At 39.6% G+C, this 18,328-nt stretch overlaps 2 protein-coding genes across 2 annotated transcripts in view; one reads left to right on the top strand and one right to left on the bottom strand.

Moving 5' to 3' along the window:
• The window catches only part of LOC114475992 (calpain-5-like), an 11,671-nt gene extending 7,925 nt beyond the window's left edge, over nt 1-3,746 (top strand). Inside the window, exons 7-8 of the mRNA XM_028467225.1 lie at nt 2,097-2,250; nt 3,669-3,746. Of these exons, the coding sequence (XP_028323026.1) occupies nt 2,097-2,250; nt 3,669-3,746 (232 nt within the window). The remainder of the gene's footprint in view (nt 1-2,096; nt 2,251-3,668) is intronic.
• Nucleotides 3,747-4,573: 827 nt separating this feature from the next.
• LOC114475993 (neuronal migration protein doublecortin-like) lies at nt 4,574-18,044 on the bottom strand. The gene is given in 4 exon segments (XM_028467226.1): nt 4,574-4,663; nt 4,665-4,927; nt 12,420-12,822; nt 17,983-18,044. Coding segments are annotated over 3 exon segments (717 nt in total). The 5' UTR covers nt 12,784-12,822; nt 17,983-18,044.
• Nucleotides 18,045-18,328: the final 284 nt, after the last annotated feature.

Genomic DNA, 18,328 nt, shown 5'->3' on the forward strand with positions numbered 1-18,328 from the left:
GGCAAAAATTTACAAAAACTAAAAAAAAAAATCTACACAAAAAAAACAAAAACATCCAAAAAAAACTAACAATAAAAGCATGCAAAACATGAACCACAACTAAAGGCAAATCTATACAAAATTTATAAACAAAAAACACACAAACAATAAAAGCACTCAAAACTGCCACAAAAAAAAAAAAAAAAAAACTTTAGGTAAATCTACACAATGACAACAAAAACACCCAAAAAACAACAACACTTACACAAACACCTCCAAAAAATAAAAAAGCACCCTGACACAATAAAAGCACACTACAAACTACAAACTAACAAAAAAATTGAAGGTAAATCACAAAAAAATTATTAGTAATTAGTACAGATTTATTCTAAAAGCTGAAAGTAATTTTGACATTTTTTGTATTTGTCTGATTTGTGTGCATGATAAAAACATGTCCAACCATCTCTTTTCTTCTCATTTCTGCTCAACAACAGAGAAAAACCAGTGCAATAAATAGATATGAAAGCCATGAAGAGCTGGGATGGCGAGGCATGGATGGAGGAAGACGCCCACGCACCGATCGATTCAGCCGCTCTTTATTTCTACACCTGAGGAGGGTTTTTATTCCTCTGGCTGCTTCAGGAAGCTTTGATTCATTGTGATGATGATGATGATGATGCTACCAGTTGCTTTCCTGACCTCTCTGTGACCTTTATGTAACGGCGTTGCTCCTGGTGACCAGATAAACCAGTTAAGAGGCCATATCTGCACAGTCATGAGGACCAGCTGTGGCCCTGATGTTGTTAAAGGCCACGCCCCCTCCCCCTGCTGACAGGAAGCAGAAACTATATTTATAAAGACCATTAGGGCCTGAGCGTTATTAAATTGTACTTCCTGTTCTGCTTCGACCCCTCAGGGCACACTGGCTTAAAACGATGCTGTTACAGAATTCAGATGACACACACACACACACAGGTTTCAGTGTGTGTGTGTGTGTGTGTGTGTGTGTGTGTATGGCCACGCCTCTCCATCATTCCGATCGTCTGCACAATGCGTGAACGCGTTGAGATCACGGGCAGGTAAAAAAAAAAAAAAAAAAACCCCGACATGAAGAGCACACTCAGCGCATTACGGCCCCCATTGTCAGGAAGCTTATCGCCATGACAACCGCCTCTGCAGCACCAAAAGCCAAAGAAACGCACACAGAGCAGGAGCTGCTGCACGAGCCCCGATAACCAGAGAAAGACGGCTTTTGTTGCCTATTAGAGGATGTACAAGTATCCATCCCTTTCTTATCCGGGGAATACATTTCATTTAACAGTTATTTTGGTTTTATTTCTTCGTCGTCAATGACAAAGTGACCTTGTGCCTTGAGCACGTGTTTTTATATCCTTGTTTCTTCCTAACCAGGGCATTTATTGTCAATTTAAACACAATGACAACAAAAACACCCCAAAAATAAACACTAGCGCAATAAAGACATGCTAAACATGAACAAAAACTCAAGAAAAATCTACACAATGACAACAAAAACACAAAAAATAAATACTAACCCAAAAAAGCATGCAAACCCAGGTATTTATTGTCAATTTCAGTCCAACCAAGGTCAGTATAACCGTGAAATGAATATTTCCTCACTGCTTTATGTGAATCAGGTTTAATCTTCTTTACAGACAAATCTACACTGAAGGAATCAGTGGGTTTTGTTAAACTGTGGTAATTACAGCCTGTGGAAACATTGAGAGGAAGCCAAAAGACCGCATGTCTTACGGAATAATTACAGTCCATCAGCAGAATTAAAATGATACTAATTTGCTGAGTGTTGGATCTAGAGAGGAGGGGGCCGCGCCCTTTTTCCTATTTAAATGTAAAACACCAGCGTTTGAGGAGAGGAGAGGAGGGAGGACGTCTACGGAGAACACAAAGGGACGAGAGGAAGAACCTGGAACTGGCTTTCATTTTAAAATCACAGGCACATTTGTAATCTCTACCACACACACACACACACACACACACACAGACACGCCCCATGCAGGCGTGAGAACAGGTAAACGCACACAAACCCATTCATTCCATCCTCACACGGAGGGTGAACTCTCTCACACTCGCTGCTGCAGGATGTGGGATCTGACACAGACCAGACCGGTCCACACCAGCTGGGCTTCCTTTGTGCCCAGGATGTGGTCTCCTAGCAACCAGTCTCAGCAGCTATCGCAGCAGCACGAGGAAGAGGAGGATTGGGCGGGCGTCGCCGAGTCAGTCAGTCAGTGGGTGGGTGGGATGTGGGGGGTTGTCACTGCATCAACATCGCTTCTTATAAACGTTTCACCTCCAGCTGCAGAGTGTGTGCGTTACAACACACCAAGACTACACAATAACGTTCATTAGGGGAGTAGGTTTGAACCTTTTTAACCCATGACCCGCCAAAATAAAGGTACCAGAGAGCGGGGACCCCCACTGTAGGTGAAGGTGGTTGAACACAGACATGAACATTGAAGAACAGTCATGTGGAGACAGGACCATCTATAAGGGGGAATAAAGGGGAGAGATTTTTGGGGTCCATCCATAAAGTCAGTAAAATGATGGTCCATTGTTCTATGAATCTGTGATAATCACATTTATTTATTCATCTGAATAATATCCACTGTTATCCAGGAACGTTTATTATTATTATTATAGTCATCTTAAAGATGGAAATCCTTGTTTTAATCAGAAATAAAATGGGTTCAAAGTGACCAGAAAATGGTGGAAAATGTGGTGATTTTAAAAACCACAGAAATGGTTAAAAGTTGCAAATTAGAGCGGATATAAAACAGACAGAAAAAGTGGTAAAAAAAATGAATTTGGTAAATTGGCAAAAATAAGCATGAAATATGGTTTAAAATGGACTAACAATGTGTCAACATATGCAACAATAGGTGGAAAGGGGTTTATAGTGCTGAAAATGTCTTGAAAGTGGAAAAAATGTGCAGAAAAGGCATTGAAATTTGATGGAGAAATGCCAGAAATGGGAGTAATGTAGCAAGTAGCAAAAATACATTAAAGGAACAAAATGACAAGAAATAGTGATGAAAACAGGTTAAACTATGGCAAGTTCAGTGTATTTGCAAAAAAATAGTAAAAATATGCTGAAATATTCTTATTTCATGAAGGCAGGCTGGTGACCCCCTCCCAGTGTCCCGCAACCACCAAGGTTGAGAACTAGACACAGCGCGATGAAAGACATGAGTCACGCCCACAACACGGGGGAAGAGATCAATAAACAGCAATAACTGTCGACTATTCATCAATGACGGCAGCACAAATCAATCCACTGAAATACGACCAAAACTAAATAAATAACACCACAACGATTTGATCAAGGTTTCTAAATAAACTGGTGTTAATAAGGTACCGAGAGGCCATAGATCACCAGAGACAAAGCTTTAAAATCTTATTAGAATAACCTATCATTACCCAGTAGCTCCTCCCCCAGCACGACGCCAGTGAGACTGGTTTAATTAAAGCAGGAGCACCTGCACCTCAAGGAGCCTTTAAACAAAATTAGGAAGCACTTTGCATCCTCTCATTTTACCCCATTTACATTAAGACAAAAATTTGCCCAAATTTGCCTCATTCTGTTCAAGAATTTACACATTTATGTGTCTCTTTACCCATTTCATCATTTTTCCTTATTCATTCACATTCAGACGTGTGAACGCTCCTCTCCCAGAATGGGGCGTAAAGTGGGCGTGGCCAGACCAGCTCATTTGGATATCAGGAAGTAGAGATGCAACAAACGATTATTTTGATAATCGATTAATCGGTCAATAAATTAATCAATCTCACGATTGATTAATCTGATCAATCGATCGATTGATCAGATTTTTTTTATTTTTAAAACAGAGGTTAACTATAACGCACATTTAAACCTCGCTCAAGCTGAATAAACTGAAATAAAGTGTTCTGACACACAAACACGGCGCGCGTACACACAATTACAGTGGTGAGCGCACACGCAAACGCTTGTGGCACAGAAACACCAATAAATGCCCAACTGAGCGGTTTTATTCTCTTTTCTGAACCACCAACCTGTGCCGTCTGAAGTCTAAAGTAGTCGAGAAAACAATGGAGACGTCACCAAACAACAGGGAAAGGCTTGGTGCTTTGATCCTGATCATAGAGGCGAGAACTTTTTGATCCCTTTTCATGTCACACAAACCAAACCAACCACTGTGTAGAACGTGAGACTGACAAATAGAGTCGAGATCTAAAATCCCTCGTCATCCTTTGAGGTCCCTGCTCTGTTCAGACCTGACAATGACGCATGGCACCGGTTTGTGAAGTGAAACCAACGCTAACGTCTCTCTGCGTGAGGCTGTTTGAATGACGGACTTTCACACTAGTAATAAATGTGCCTGTGTGGCATTTTGTATCAGCAAATGTAACCCTGAATTGTCGTTCTAGTAAGACTTGATTTAATTAAAATCATCGTGATTTATATCGTATATCCCCATTTTGAGAAAAATATCGACATGAGTTTTGGTTTCATATCACCAGCCCTACTTAGCCGTTTTACACATCAGATGTAATCCTATCGTGACCCTCGTGATGGTTAAAAACTAACCTGCTTCCCATCCAGCGTGTAGATCCTCTTGACCACGCCGCTTTCCAGTTTGATGGCCTCCGTGATGTCGGTGAGGACCCTGTTCGAAGGAGTGCGCCGTCTTCTTGTTGAGCAGCACGCGGACGGCTTTGCGCGGCTTCACGCCGCTGCGCATCACCGTGACCAGCTTGGGCCGAACAAAGTCCTTGCTCTCCCTGGACTCACTGGCAGCCTTGGCGGCCAGCAACTGCATGCTCTTGGGACTGGCCGACGCCTTCACGTTCACCGACCAGTTGGGGTTGACATTCTTTGTGTAGTCCACTTTCTTGTAGAAGTTTTCTGAGGCACAAACGTAGCTTTCCCCTGAGGAAGGCAGGATGAATAGGGTCAGTGTGTTGGAGGGAACGCACTGCATGTTGCAACTCACCCGTGGGGGTGAACGTATGGAGAATTTCACACTCACTATAGATAACATTTGTAAATAAACGTTTAAAAAAAAAAAAAAAGACAAATGGTCCATTAAATCCAGAACAGCTGTTGAGTTTACGTGATAACCATAAAACTAATGGAACAGAAAAAAGCTCAAACTACCAAAATGTTGCATCTTTTTACGTCATCTTTGAAGGTCTTAAAAGTAACAAAAAGGAACGAGTAACGTACAGTAACAAAGTATTGGTACTTCGTTACTCGTCACCTCTGGCGATGAGTAAAGTGACAAAATGAGTAACAAGTGGCCAAAAATGGTCCAAAAGTGGCAAAAACATGGCAAGAAAAGAGTGAAAAGTGACAATAATGGGCCAAAAGCAGTCAAGAGTGACTAATAAAAGAAGAAAAAGAGGAAACAGGTGGTGTGTAATGGCAAAAGGTCGCTGAAATGAGCAAAATGTGGAAAACAATTATGAAAAAGGCAAAAATGTGGAAGAAAAAGTAGAGGAAAAATGAAACAAGTGTTATTTATTGGGCAAAAGGAAGCTTATATGGATTTAAAGTGGAAAAAATGGTTATAGAATCGACAAAAATTGGATAAAAGTGAAGCTAAAAATAAAAAAAAAAAGTGTAACATTTTTGGGGAAAAGGGGCAAACATGGAGAAAGGAAGTTGCAAAATGGCCAAAGAAAAACGTAAAATGGTATTAAAAAAGGTTTCTGGTGGAAATAATCATTTGAATTAAGACCAAAAACCACATGTTGAGAATCAACCGACTTAATAATGGTTTTAGTAAATTATTTTTGGAACACCCTGACTTTTAAAATGGTTGCTCCACCCCCTCCACACTTTGAGTCTTTCTCTCAACATCAGTAACTCAGGGAATCACGAGGATCGAAGGGAAACAACGGCTCAGCTTTCAGAGTAAAAAAAGACAGAAGTTATCTGTGGCTGGTTTCAGTTTTACAGGTCAGAAACCAGGTTTATGGGTCACTTTTTGAAAGGAGACGTGGCAGCAGCTTCAGCTTTGATTCACTCACTCTAAACTTGTTGAATACTGCTTAGATCAGCGGAAAACAGAAACGCTTCAGTTGTTTGGAAAGATTTCTGTGGATAAAGTAAATTATAAATAATGATAAATGGTTTGTTTCATGGGAGGACAATCGAGGAGGGGTTTGGGGGGGGGAATACAGCCCCAAAAACCATGACGTCATAAAACCAAATGGCAAAATTAAATGTAACCATCAGACTGTAGACGTCAGAAAATATGAATTTTTTCTTCTCAATCTTAACTGTTCTTTTTCATTCTTCTCTTTATTAAAAACCAGGCCCCAATATGACATTCATTGAATCGATTGATTGATTTATATTGCTACGATTAGAGCTGCAACTAACAATATTTTTCATTATCAATCATTATCAGATTAAAAAAAAAAAAAAATCTATAAAGGACATTTAAACCCTGCTTAAGATGATTCAACTGAAATAAAGTTGAATCATCTCTCACACACAAACACTGCGCACACACACACACTGCGCGCACTATGGCGTCACATTAGTGCCAAAAACCCAAGCGCATAAAAACTGTCATCGCGCACAGTAAAGACCACTTTCCGCGCGCGTGCAGTGCCTTTCTGCGCACGCGCCGTCTCGATCTATGCGCTTGCGGGGATCTCTCCACGCGCGGGTGATGTTTGAGTTTTGGCACTTTGGGGGCGGGCATTGCATACACGGCACCTCCTGTCTGATTGGTCACTCGAAAACTGGTCAGAGCCAATCAGAGGTACAGTAGGGCGGGTCATCACAGTGTAAAGTCCGTGGCTATTTATGTATTTTATTGATAGTCTGTCATACATTAGAATTCTACTAAATTGACTGTACTTGAAACTATCATCAATTATTAGGCCTCAATTACGCGCACACAAAACATCGTGGGCGGAGACAAAAGCGTGTCTTGAAATCAGTCCTTCTAATAAAACATGATTTCTTGTCTCTATATATATATATATATATATATATGTGTGTGTGTGTGTGTGTGTGTGTGCGCAGAGTGTTTGTGTGCGCGCGCCCGCGGTGTTTGTGCGCGCGCGCGCAGTGTGTTTGCGCAAATATTCACAGATACTGTGAATATTACAGATCACAGATATATATATATATATAATATATATATATACACAGACACAGAGGAGACAGACAGAACAGAGAGAGAGAGACACAGACAGAGAGACAGACAGAGAGACAGCACCAGACAGAGGACAGACAGAGAGACACACACAGACAGAGAGACAGACAGAGAGACACACACAGACGAGAGACAGACAGAGAGACACAGAACAGAGAGACAGAGAGACAACAGAGAGACAGAGAGACACAGACAGAGAGAGACAGACAGAGAGAGAGAGAGAGACCACAGGACACAGACAGAGAGAGAGAGACACAGACACAGACAGAGACAGAGAGAGAGAGAGGACACAGACACAGAGACACAGACAGGAGAGCGAGAGAAGACAGAGAGAGAGACACAGACAGAGAGAGAGACAGACAGACACACAGGACAGACAGACACTCAGAACAGACAGAGGAGACAGACAAGGACACACAGACAAGACAGAGAGAGAGAGACAGACAGACACACAGACAGACAGGACACACACATACAGACAGAAGGAGAGAGAGAGACAGACAGACACACAGACAGACAAGAGAGAGACAGACAGACAGAGAGACAGACAGACAGACACAAGACAGAGAGAGAGGACACAGACATATATATATATACATGACATGACACACAGACATACATACACACACACAATACATATAATATCTACATACAACATACCACACATACATACATATAATATACATACATACATACATACATATATATGATTAACTAACATTCATCATCACCTTTCACCAATTCAACAGTAACGTAGCAAATGAGATTATGAGCAAAACATGACATATTTGTCCGTTTGCTACACAATCCAGTTGTCCCGTTTCCAGGGAAAAATAGTGCGTAAATGCACCATATTGTCCAAAAAACATGCCCGTGATATAATTTGGTGCCTGATTTTAAATAAACAGATTCAGATGACCTATTCCATTTCAGAACATGAATTTCCACATTTTCCTTGATCACGTCACATATTAAACCACTTTGCCAGTTATATTTGCACAACCTTTACAAGAGGAAATATGAGGGAAGAAACCTGATGTTCTCACAGGAAGTCGAGCTACAGACAAACCAACAAAGCTCAACTCCCAGAATCCACAGCAAAGCAAACAGAAGCCACAGCAGCACCTTTAAACGACCCCGTCTGCTTTTTAATTCATGTCTTATGGGTGCGTTCAGGATTAAACTGCATAAACAATGACTGCTTTTGTTCATTAGGATTTAGGACATTGAATTATCATTTTACTCATGTATGTCAGCAGGGATTTACTCTGAAACACTTCCTCTTTCCTGGCCGTCTTCACCATTTCGTGCAGCAGACCCTCGTGCTGGGACAAGTAGTTGATAAAAGACAAAAGGCGGCAGGCGAGGAGGGGAAAGTCGGAGAAAGAGATTTTTTTTTGGCAAACAAAGCACAGCAGAAGGCAACAATTAGGCCCAAAGTAGAGAAATTACACCAAAGACACAATAATGAATTACACAGTGTCGGGAGATTGAGCGATTAATTACATCCTGAAAGAAGGAGCAGAACAAAGTGTATCCTCACGCCCCCCCCCACTACCCACCCAGCACTACCCACCCAGCACCACACACACACACACACGCGCACACACACACACACACACACACACACCCCCACCATTTTGGCCAAATTAGGAAGCAGTTTATCTCCCAGGTTTAACATAAACTCACTTCCTCTGTGAAGCAAAGCCTTAAAGTGAAAGAAATGATCATTTAAAAAGCACAATGTCAGTGGGCGGAGCTACAAATATGACTTCTACCTAAATGTTTAATAAAGAATATTGACTGTAGGGCTGCACAAATCAAATTTTAATCGTGATCACGATTGTGGTTGCCATGATTAAATAAACCTGATCGTCGGCAATATTTACATTTATAATTAGCCTTTTGTTTTAATATTTTTATTATTATATAATCCTTATTTAAAGCTTTGTTTTGCACTGTAAACTGTACACATATTGTTTGTTAAAAAAATAGGGAAACAAAAACGTTTTTTTTTAAACAAATATGATAAATAATCGCGATTCCAATAATGACAAAAAAAATAATCGTGATTATAATTTTGGCCATAATCGTGCAGCCCTACTGTAGATGTAGACACAGTGCATTTCAGATCAGGACATGAGTTGTATTTTAGTCTCAAGTGGAACGTTTTAGGAGCCACTGATGGAAACATGAGGTCAGAACATTAGCATTAATCTTTCTACAATGAAGCTCAGCAAGACTTCAGCTACAAAATAAAGTACTATCGTGAGTTATTATATGAGTGTTTTAAGGCCTCAGATACACAAATTAATAAGTACTTTTATTTAGAGTAAGACAATCTTCTAAATCAGACAAAAGCAAGTGGCGGCCCGGGGGCCACATGAGGCCCTAAGTCTAATTTTGTGCTGCCCCCCTAAAAATAAATGCAAATAACTACAAAACAAGGAAAAATGATAAAATAAACAGTGAAAATATACAAAATTACTCCAAAAAAACCACACATTATGATAAACAAAAAACACAAAATGACAGACAACAATGCAAAACGACAACAGAAATACACAAAATGACTCGCAAAACACAAAATAACGCAATGCACACAATTATGGAAAAAATACACAACTGAGAAAATATACAAAAACACAAGACAACAAAAACACAAAATGACAGAAAAATGACTCAAAACACGCACACACAAAAAAACAAAACACTAAATGACTACAAATGCACAAAAAAATAAAGAGGAAAATCGTCAAAATGACTCAAAACAAAATCACAAGAAAAACCTCCCAAAAAAATCAATGCAAATAACTACAAAACAAGACAAAAAAAATAAAATACACAGTGAAAATTATTATTATTATGACAACAAAAACACAAAATTACAGACAAATACGCAAAATGACAACAAAATACACAAAATTACAGGAAAAATACAAAAATGACAAAAAAATTAAAAAATTACTCAAAATATACAAACAAAAAAAACCCACACTATAAATTACTCCAAAAACACACAAAATGACAAGAAAAAAATTTCCAAAAACTCCCAAAAAATGCACACACAGAACAATCCGTAAGAAAAATCTACAAAATAACAGCTAAAATACACTAAATTACTCTAAAAACCAGCTTTAACATGATCTCAAGGTGTTTTTAATAAACATAAGAAAACTGTGTCCAAATTTAAAATTCTGGCATATTTATTTCACTCCATTTATTAATGAAACACGACCTGTGGAGGAAAAGGTGGACACTGTGACCACAGCCTGATAAAGCTTCAGATTAGGATCTGATACGCGATAGTGCAGATTAGACGAGTCTAGACTGATCAGATCAGATAAGGCTTAAGTCTTCTCAGGAAACTAGTCCATTTGTTTCTAAACCATCACGGAACAGAAGCTGACGGCAAGTCTGAGAACATTGGTGATAAAGAAACAGAAAATGACAGAAAAACACACAAAAGGCTACAAAAAATATTTAAAAAATACAGGCAAAACGACAACAAAAATACAAAATGACTCAATGAAATACAGAATGACAGAAAAACACAAAATGACAACAGAAATACATGAAACGACTATCAAAATAAATTAAAAAAAAAATAACAGTAAAATAAACAAAACCACAACAAAAACACATTCAATGAGAAAAATATACAAAATCATTACAAAAATCACACAAAAATAAAAAGATATACTTAATAATAACCGAAATATACAAAAATGACACAATTACAGAAAAACACAACTCTCCTCTAAAGCAGGGGTTCTCAACCTTAGAATCAGGACCACATTTGGGGTCGCGAGACACTGGGAGGGGGTCGCCAGATACTTTCAAGAAACTAAGAATATGTTTTGTACAATTTGAGCCCATTTTGCTTATTTTTAACCGTTTTTCTGTAACTACACCAAACTTTCCAAACTATTTTAATCACTTTTTATTGACATGTTTTTGCTCCTTTTAACACTTTTTTGCTACATTACTGACATTTCTGACACTTCTCCATCAAATTTCAATGCCTTTTCTGCACATTTTTTCCACTTTCCAGACATGTTCAGCACTTACAAACCCTTTCCACCACTTTCACACCTAATGTCACATATGTATGTTGACGCATTATTGTCACGTTTAACCTTTTTCACGCTTATTTTTGCAAATGTAACCACATTCACCATTTGTCACGCCCATTATTGGCCAGTTTAAACTAATTGTTCCTACTTTTTAAATTACAAACCCAATAACTGGCACCTTTATTTTGGCGGGTCGCGAACTGAAAAGGTTGACAACCACTGCTCTAAAGGACAGCACGTGTGAGTGAGTGTACATTGCAATTGAAAATTGCCATATACTGTACATTGTTCTCGTAGGAATTCTTAGAATTTTTCTTCCGCAACTCCTTTATCGTGGAACTCCTTCGAGGTTATTAATGCAGCACTAATTAATTAATTAATTAATTAATGACACACATATCATCTCATAGGGACAATGTCAAGGATGTGCAGTCGACCTTTTTTGAAGCCAAAATGTCAAAGCCAAGTCGCATTAAGTGTCAAAACCAAAATTTTCCATATCTCTACAAATATTTATTGTACAAGTTGAATGTTTACATTTATGAAAAGCTCATCTCAAGTGGATTATTTTATTCAATTGGACCAAAGCTGTACGACCTGCCAGTAAAAAGATCAGTAGGGGTCAAAGTTCATGATGTCATAAAAAAAAAAAAATATATATATATATATATATATATATATATGCACTTTTTTTCCCTATAACTTGGCCACACATTGAGATCCAGTGTTCAGACTGGTACCATTGAACAACATTTCCATTCAATGTGTGACCTTGACCTTTGCTCAAGGTCATATTTAAGGTCAAGGTCAGTCTTCTGTTTTTCCTGCATTATTACTTTTAAATGCCTAGTTTAATGTTGTAACGAAAGAAGCGACTCCTAAAACGAGTATTTGAATACAAACTAAGCTATAAAATAGAAACATGTCGATACAGGCAATATTCTAATTTTCTATATCGTCAAAATAGAAAATATATCTTGAATCTTGATATATTGCTCAGGCCTACTATCTGATATGACTCAGAATTTTTGGAGGTAAAAAAATTAAAAATCAAGATTAATATTGTATATCGCCATTGCCCAGCCCTAGCCCAGATTGATGGATTGATTATGGATGAGTTCAATGAAATCTTACCAAGTGTGTGTGTGTGTGTGTGTGTAAACATGTGTACCTTCCTCCAGTTCATCCAGAGCTACGATCCTGCGCGAGCCGTCGATGGTGAAGATGAAGCGCACGCCCTGCGGCAGGTTGATGTGGTCAGACAGCGAGCGCGTCAGGTCGACCAGGAGCGCGTCGAAGGTGCGAAATCGGTCGTTGGCCACGGCGTACACGATGCCTTTGAAGTAGCGGTCCCCGTTGCGGTAGAAACGCACTTTCTTGGCCTTTTTCTCGTTGGCGAGCGCCTGCAGAGTGCGGGTACGGTAGAAGCTGCAGTGGGCGCTGTGGGTGGGGCTGGGCAGGCCGTTCATGCGTCCGCCTCTGGCCGCGCGAGACGACTTGTCCCGCTCGTCGAAATGTCCAAAGTCTAGCTCCATGATGAGAGGATGTGATGGTGGCGAGGAGCTTCAGGCACTCTGGGAACAGAAGGAGAACAACGTGAGCACTAAAGTCAGAGGTTTTGATCTTTCCCAAACAGAGAGAATCGTATCGTGAATCCAGTATCGTGAATCAAATCGTATCGGGAGTTGAGCGAATCGTTACATCCCTAAGAAACAGAGATTTATATCTGATGGACTAATAAAGTAAAATCAGTAAAATAAGTCAGCTGATAAAGCCTGAAGTATCGGGCGCTTTCAGACCGATAATTAATTAATCATAGGGATGTCTCGATACAACTTTTTCACTTCCAATACGATACCGATATTTTTCAACAGGCAGTGATTTGAGGAAATAAACATTTCATGATTTCCAAAAGTTCTGAGTATGACAATTTGTTGTACTTTGGCCGATCTGTTTCTTTTTACCTCCTACGTTTAACTGAACAGTCCAGTGACTCACACACACCAGGAAGTAAAAAAAACAACAACTTTGAAGCTTAAAAAGGTCGCTCCAACATCTAGGATCATTGTAAAGCAATTATCTAAAAGAGATATTGGGTTTTTAAGCAGCTACGTACGGTGTCCTGTGTGCTCAGATCGCTTTCAAAAATGCATAAAAATAAGACCAAGGCTGTGTTGTAAATGTCATACTAACGTATTATTCATACTAAGTATGACGTCTAAATGAGTCAGTAGTGCGTTCACATAAGATAGTATGAAAAGATTAAAATCAGTATGTGAGAAACACCTGAATGTATACGATATGGGGAATTTTTTTAAGTATGCACGGTGAGCACACTAGTCATACTCTACCGTCCCATGATGCATTGAGAGAGAAATGTGAAAAGGTCCTGGGACCAGCTTCAAGGTAAAAATCAAACATCCCCTTTTCAAAATAAAAGCATTTCTTCTCGTCTTCCATTAGTTTTTTTGTTTTTTTTTTAACGCCTTTGTAAAAAGGGCTCGTTTTGAAGTTAACCAGAAGTTTCATCAGTAGAACAATGAAGGGTCTCTGAAAAATCACCGGAATGTGGCAATTTAACATGTCTTTTTATGGATCAAATGAGCACATGTTGATATTCTACTTGGTCACTTAAAATATTTTCAGAACTTTCAAAGTAAAGAATCAACAGAGATATTTATTGAGGTGTTTTTGACGTCGTAGGTTCCAAATGTATCTTGGAAAACTTGGAAGTATGCTTCAATAGGAACGCTCATCATCATATTTATAGTACATAGTAGACAGTATATACTCATTGAGTTTGTAGTGTATACTAGTGCGTTGTTAATGTGACTTTTCCAACACAGACTCAACCATTGGCAGAAAGACTGAAAGACAAACAAGTCAGGCTTTGATCAAAGCCACAGCAAAGGGAGAAGATTCACTCACTTGTCTAAACAAATGAGTGAGGATCTGAATGTAAACTAGTTCTCTGTGACTCTCCATAAAGCGTGTTCTATTCCTGCTTCACTTCAGTGATGCAGTCACAAAGGCATTGTTAGAGTACAGACAGTCAAACATCCCGATGCACCTCGTTCTGACCAGTGTTGTGCTAGTTACTGGAAAAAAGTAACTAGTTACCATTACTAGTTACTTCATTGACAAAGTAACTCAGTTACTATTTTGATTACTTACACCAAAAAGTAATGCGTTACTGGAAAAAGTAACTTTTGAGTTACTTAGAATTAAAGAATGTATTATTTATTTTGGGTCATTTGTGTCCATACAGCTTCATATCAGTGCTGTAATAATATAATAATGCACTGTTGATCAACTGCTATAAAACAACCATATATGATGTGCATATAAAGCACAAAACAGCTGCTCCAAAATTAAAACAGTACATTTTCAGCCTTAGCACAGTAATGTAACGTAAGCTGTGCATATTCCAGGTGCACATTCTGCTGTTAAAAATGCGTATAAAAATAAATGTGGAAAAACAAATTCACAGCATTTTTCTCAGCTACACAATGCTAACATATCAGGCTAATGAGCTGCTGTTAGCGGTGACTCAGCAGAAGCGACAGGCTGCATATTTACAACAACATACCGTGAAATAGCTTGGCTGACCTGTCCCTGGATAACAGTTATAGTCTGTTAAAATCCAGTCGCAGCGTTAGCTTAGCTTCACTGATGCATCTTTTGGAGACAAAAATAATGTGTGTATTTCTACTCTGAGAAGCTCGTCCTGCTCTCGCATTGACTCGCCATGATTGGCGCACGTGATGTAAACAGAAACACGCCGACAGTGCTTCTTCTTCTACTGTTTTACCGTGTTTGGCACGGCGTCCCGCAAAAATATGTAGCGCCACTGTAAACAGGAAGTACACTGCAGCATGCAAAGTAATGGACAAACGCACCATATTGTAATGGTAACGGCGTTATTTCTTTCGAAAAATTTTGCGTTATAGTACTAGTTACTGTCAAAAGTGATGTTGGGGCGGTAACGTGTCACAAGTAAAAGTAACACTACAAGTAACGCGTTACCGCCCAACACTGATTCTGAGTCATGCCCACAGCTGGATAAAGACCCATTTAATCTCTCCATCCTGGTTTCACCCAAACGAAAGCTGGTTGTTGATTGAATACTTTCCAAATTCTCAGATACCAACTCATTTTCTAAAAACATGTCAGCCCCCAAACCAACAGTGCCTACAGGTGTGATGAAGTTCACAACTATATAAGGGCAAAATTGTCATTATTCAGTCGTTCCAGGATTTTGCGGCCAATTTCTGTGATCGTTGCGGCCACAAAATGCCTGATTTTGTGGCAGCTTTTTCCAAAAACTGCAGCAAAAGATGAAGTGTTTTAAGTAGGTTTGCACCGAATATTCGGTTACCGAATTCATTCGGCTGAATATTGCGATAATAAAACCCACATTCGGCCTTCGGTGGAGTGAGTTAAAAGCAAGGCCGAATAGTAGCGTATGACACAATCAAACAACGTGCAGTGACGCGGTGTCTAACGCACAGATTTCTGAAGCATTTATTTGGGGCTTGACAAACAGACACATCCGTGTTAACAGAATCAAAGAATCCACCGATGAAAACGATTAAATGCAGAAATGGACAGAATCAGCATGAAACGCCGTCACCGTGGGGCAAATAACATTTTTTATCATGAGGAAATGTTTCCGGGGACCGATTATTAGGTGCACCGCCCTGTCTTGGCTGCATTAAACATCACAAACCATCACTGACTCCTAAACACAGACTCCGAAAAACAGACAGAGCTTTTACAGGCACAGCAAAGTTAAACGGGCACTGGTGCAGTGCCCGTTTAACTTTGCTGTGCCTGTAAAAGCTCCGTCCGTTTTTCGTGTAGCGCAGCGACGAGACCATCAATACCAGGGATTGTAGAGTCTGAAACATCGTAGATTATTGATAACTTCTGATAGTGTCAGATATTCTGACCCCTAGTGGTGAAAAAACTGATACTTCCTTGTGTCCATTTCATTTTGTTTAATCATTACAGTCTGGAATGATGTCATCAGGATCATTTAAATTAGCTTAATTTAAACTAAGTTGATCAAAACTTAATTAATAAACCTGATCAGATTCAGTAAACCATTGATCCTTGGGAGGAAATCAGGCAACATTAATGCTGTACATACAGCTTTATATGACATATAAATAATTAAAAAGGTCAGAATAATCCATGTCACTAGAACTTATATCAACCTTTTAATTGTATCTTACTTTATTTTTGTCATACATTTGTTTAATTATGTTTTGTTTTTTTTAAATTAGTATTTATTTTGTTTCCTCACAGGTGTCACAAAACTAATATTTTCTTAATTTTTTTTTATAAATATTAAAAAAAAAAGGGAAACAGAATTTGGATAACAAAAAAAACGGTTTTTATAGGGCCCTTTATAATAAATATATATATATACCAAGAATGACTAACACATACATTCATCATGACCTTCACCAATTCAATCCAAGTAACGTTTAGTTTTAAACTAAGGCTGGAACAAAACAACAAAAAAAACCCAATTTTAGCTTCACTTCACTAAATTTGACCCTCAGACAGTTACACATTTCAAAATGTTCAGCCAATGGCGTACGAGCAACACCCCAATGCTGTGAAAAATTCCTGGTGAGAACCCTGATCCCTGATGTATATACACAGACGCATCCATGAGGTTTGCTAATATTAAGGTGGGAAATCCAGAGGTCTCATGCACAGATCCTCCCTCACCCTGATCGCTAGCTCATTGTCTCGCTCTCTGCAGAGCTGCTGCATGATGACACGTGGGTTAGTCATGCCTGACAGCGACTCTCCAGGACCTTCCTCTAGAACACCCAACAGAGAACCCAGGGTGAGAACATGCAGCTGCCACAGTCCTGATCCAGCACGCTCACTGCTGCTGCTAGTGATGATGATGATGATGATGGCTTTTTATGACAGGGGTGTGACCGCTGAGGGATGAGGGATCTGCTCAGCTGACAAAGGCCACACCGGCCATTGTCTCTGACTAGTGACACCACCAGCACCACCAGCACCACCAGCACACAGAGGAGTAGCATGCTTCATCCTACTGGTGGATTCATCATTGAATAAAATACCTTAAACCTCAGTAAAAATGTCATTAAAAACAATGCGTTCTCCAAAAATTATTTGAATTCTGGAAATTTAAGGGTTAATTGTTGGATTAATTGGAAATCAAGTAAAAATAATGTTAGTATCCATTCAATTAAACCCAGCACTTCATGCAGTAGCATTGTGTACTCCCTGATTCTCTCCACACACACACACACACACACACACACACACACACACACACACACACACACACACACACACACACACACACACACACACACTTCTTTTTTTCTCTCTTTTCTTAAAAGTTTATCCAGACAGATTTAAATCTGAACCAAAAAGGAAAAGAAAAGTTTTAATAAAGGACAAATGGCAGAGTGTAGTAGATTTAACATCTACTGGAAGGAAAAGCTTTGGGTGTGTGTGTGTGTTCCCATGATCCACCTTTATCACACACGCGCATACACACACACTCTCTCAACACCAATGATCATCTCACATGTAGAGCTCGTTAACAGTATCTAAATCTCACTCTGACCAAATGGAAACAAGGTAAAAACCAGTAAAACCAGGTAAAGTAGGATCCCAGCAGCACGTGTGGAAGCCGGACCATGGCACGCGCTCAGCGGACTCACTCACTCACTCACCTGCGTCAGTGAAAAGCTTCAGCAGCAGCAGTAGCTTCAGCTTCAGCAGCAGCAGCTTCAGCAGCAGTGGAGCGAGTGTGCGTGCGTGCGTGTGTGCGCGTGCAGCAGTGGATGGTGCAGAAGATGCGCGCGCATTCTCTGCTCTGCCTTTGTCTGCCTCCGCCTGCCCGCCTCACGCAGCCCGCAGGGTCCTAGAGAGCACCGCCACGCCCACAGTCCCACACTGCAACTGGGAGCACTGGGGTGTGACGTCACTGAGTGCCACTACATAATCAGAGACACCACGTAGAAGCTGTTATTAAGTCAGTGATTCTCAACATGTGGCTCTTTATGTCTTCATTTTACT

This window comes from Gouania willdenowi, chromosome 14 (genome assembly GCF_900634775.1).
Source record: "Gouania willdenowi chromosome 14, fGouWil2.1, whole genome shotgun sequence".
Lineage (NCBI taxonomy): Eukaryota > Metazoa > Chordata > Actinopteri > Blenniiformes > Gobiesocidae > Gouania > Gouania willdenowi.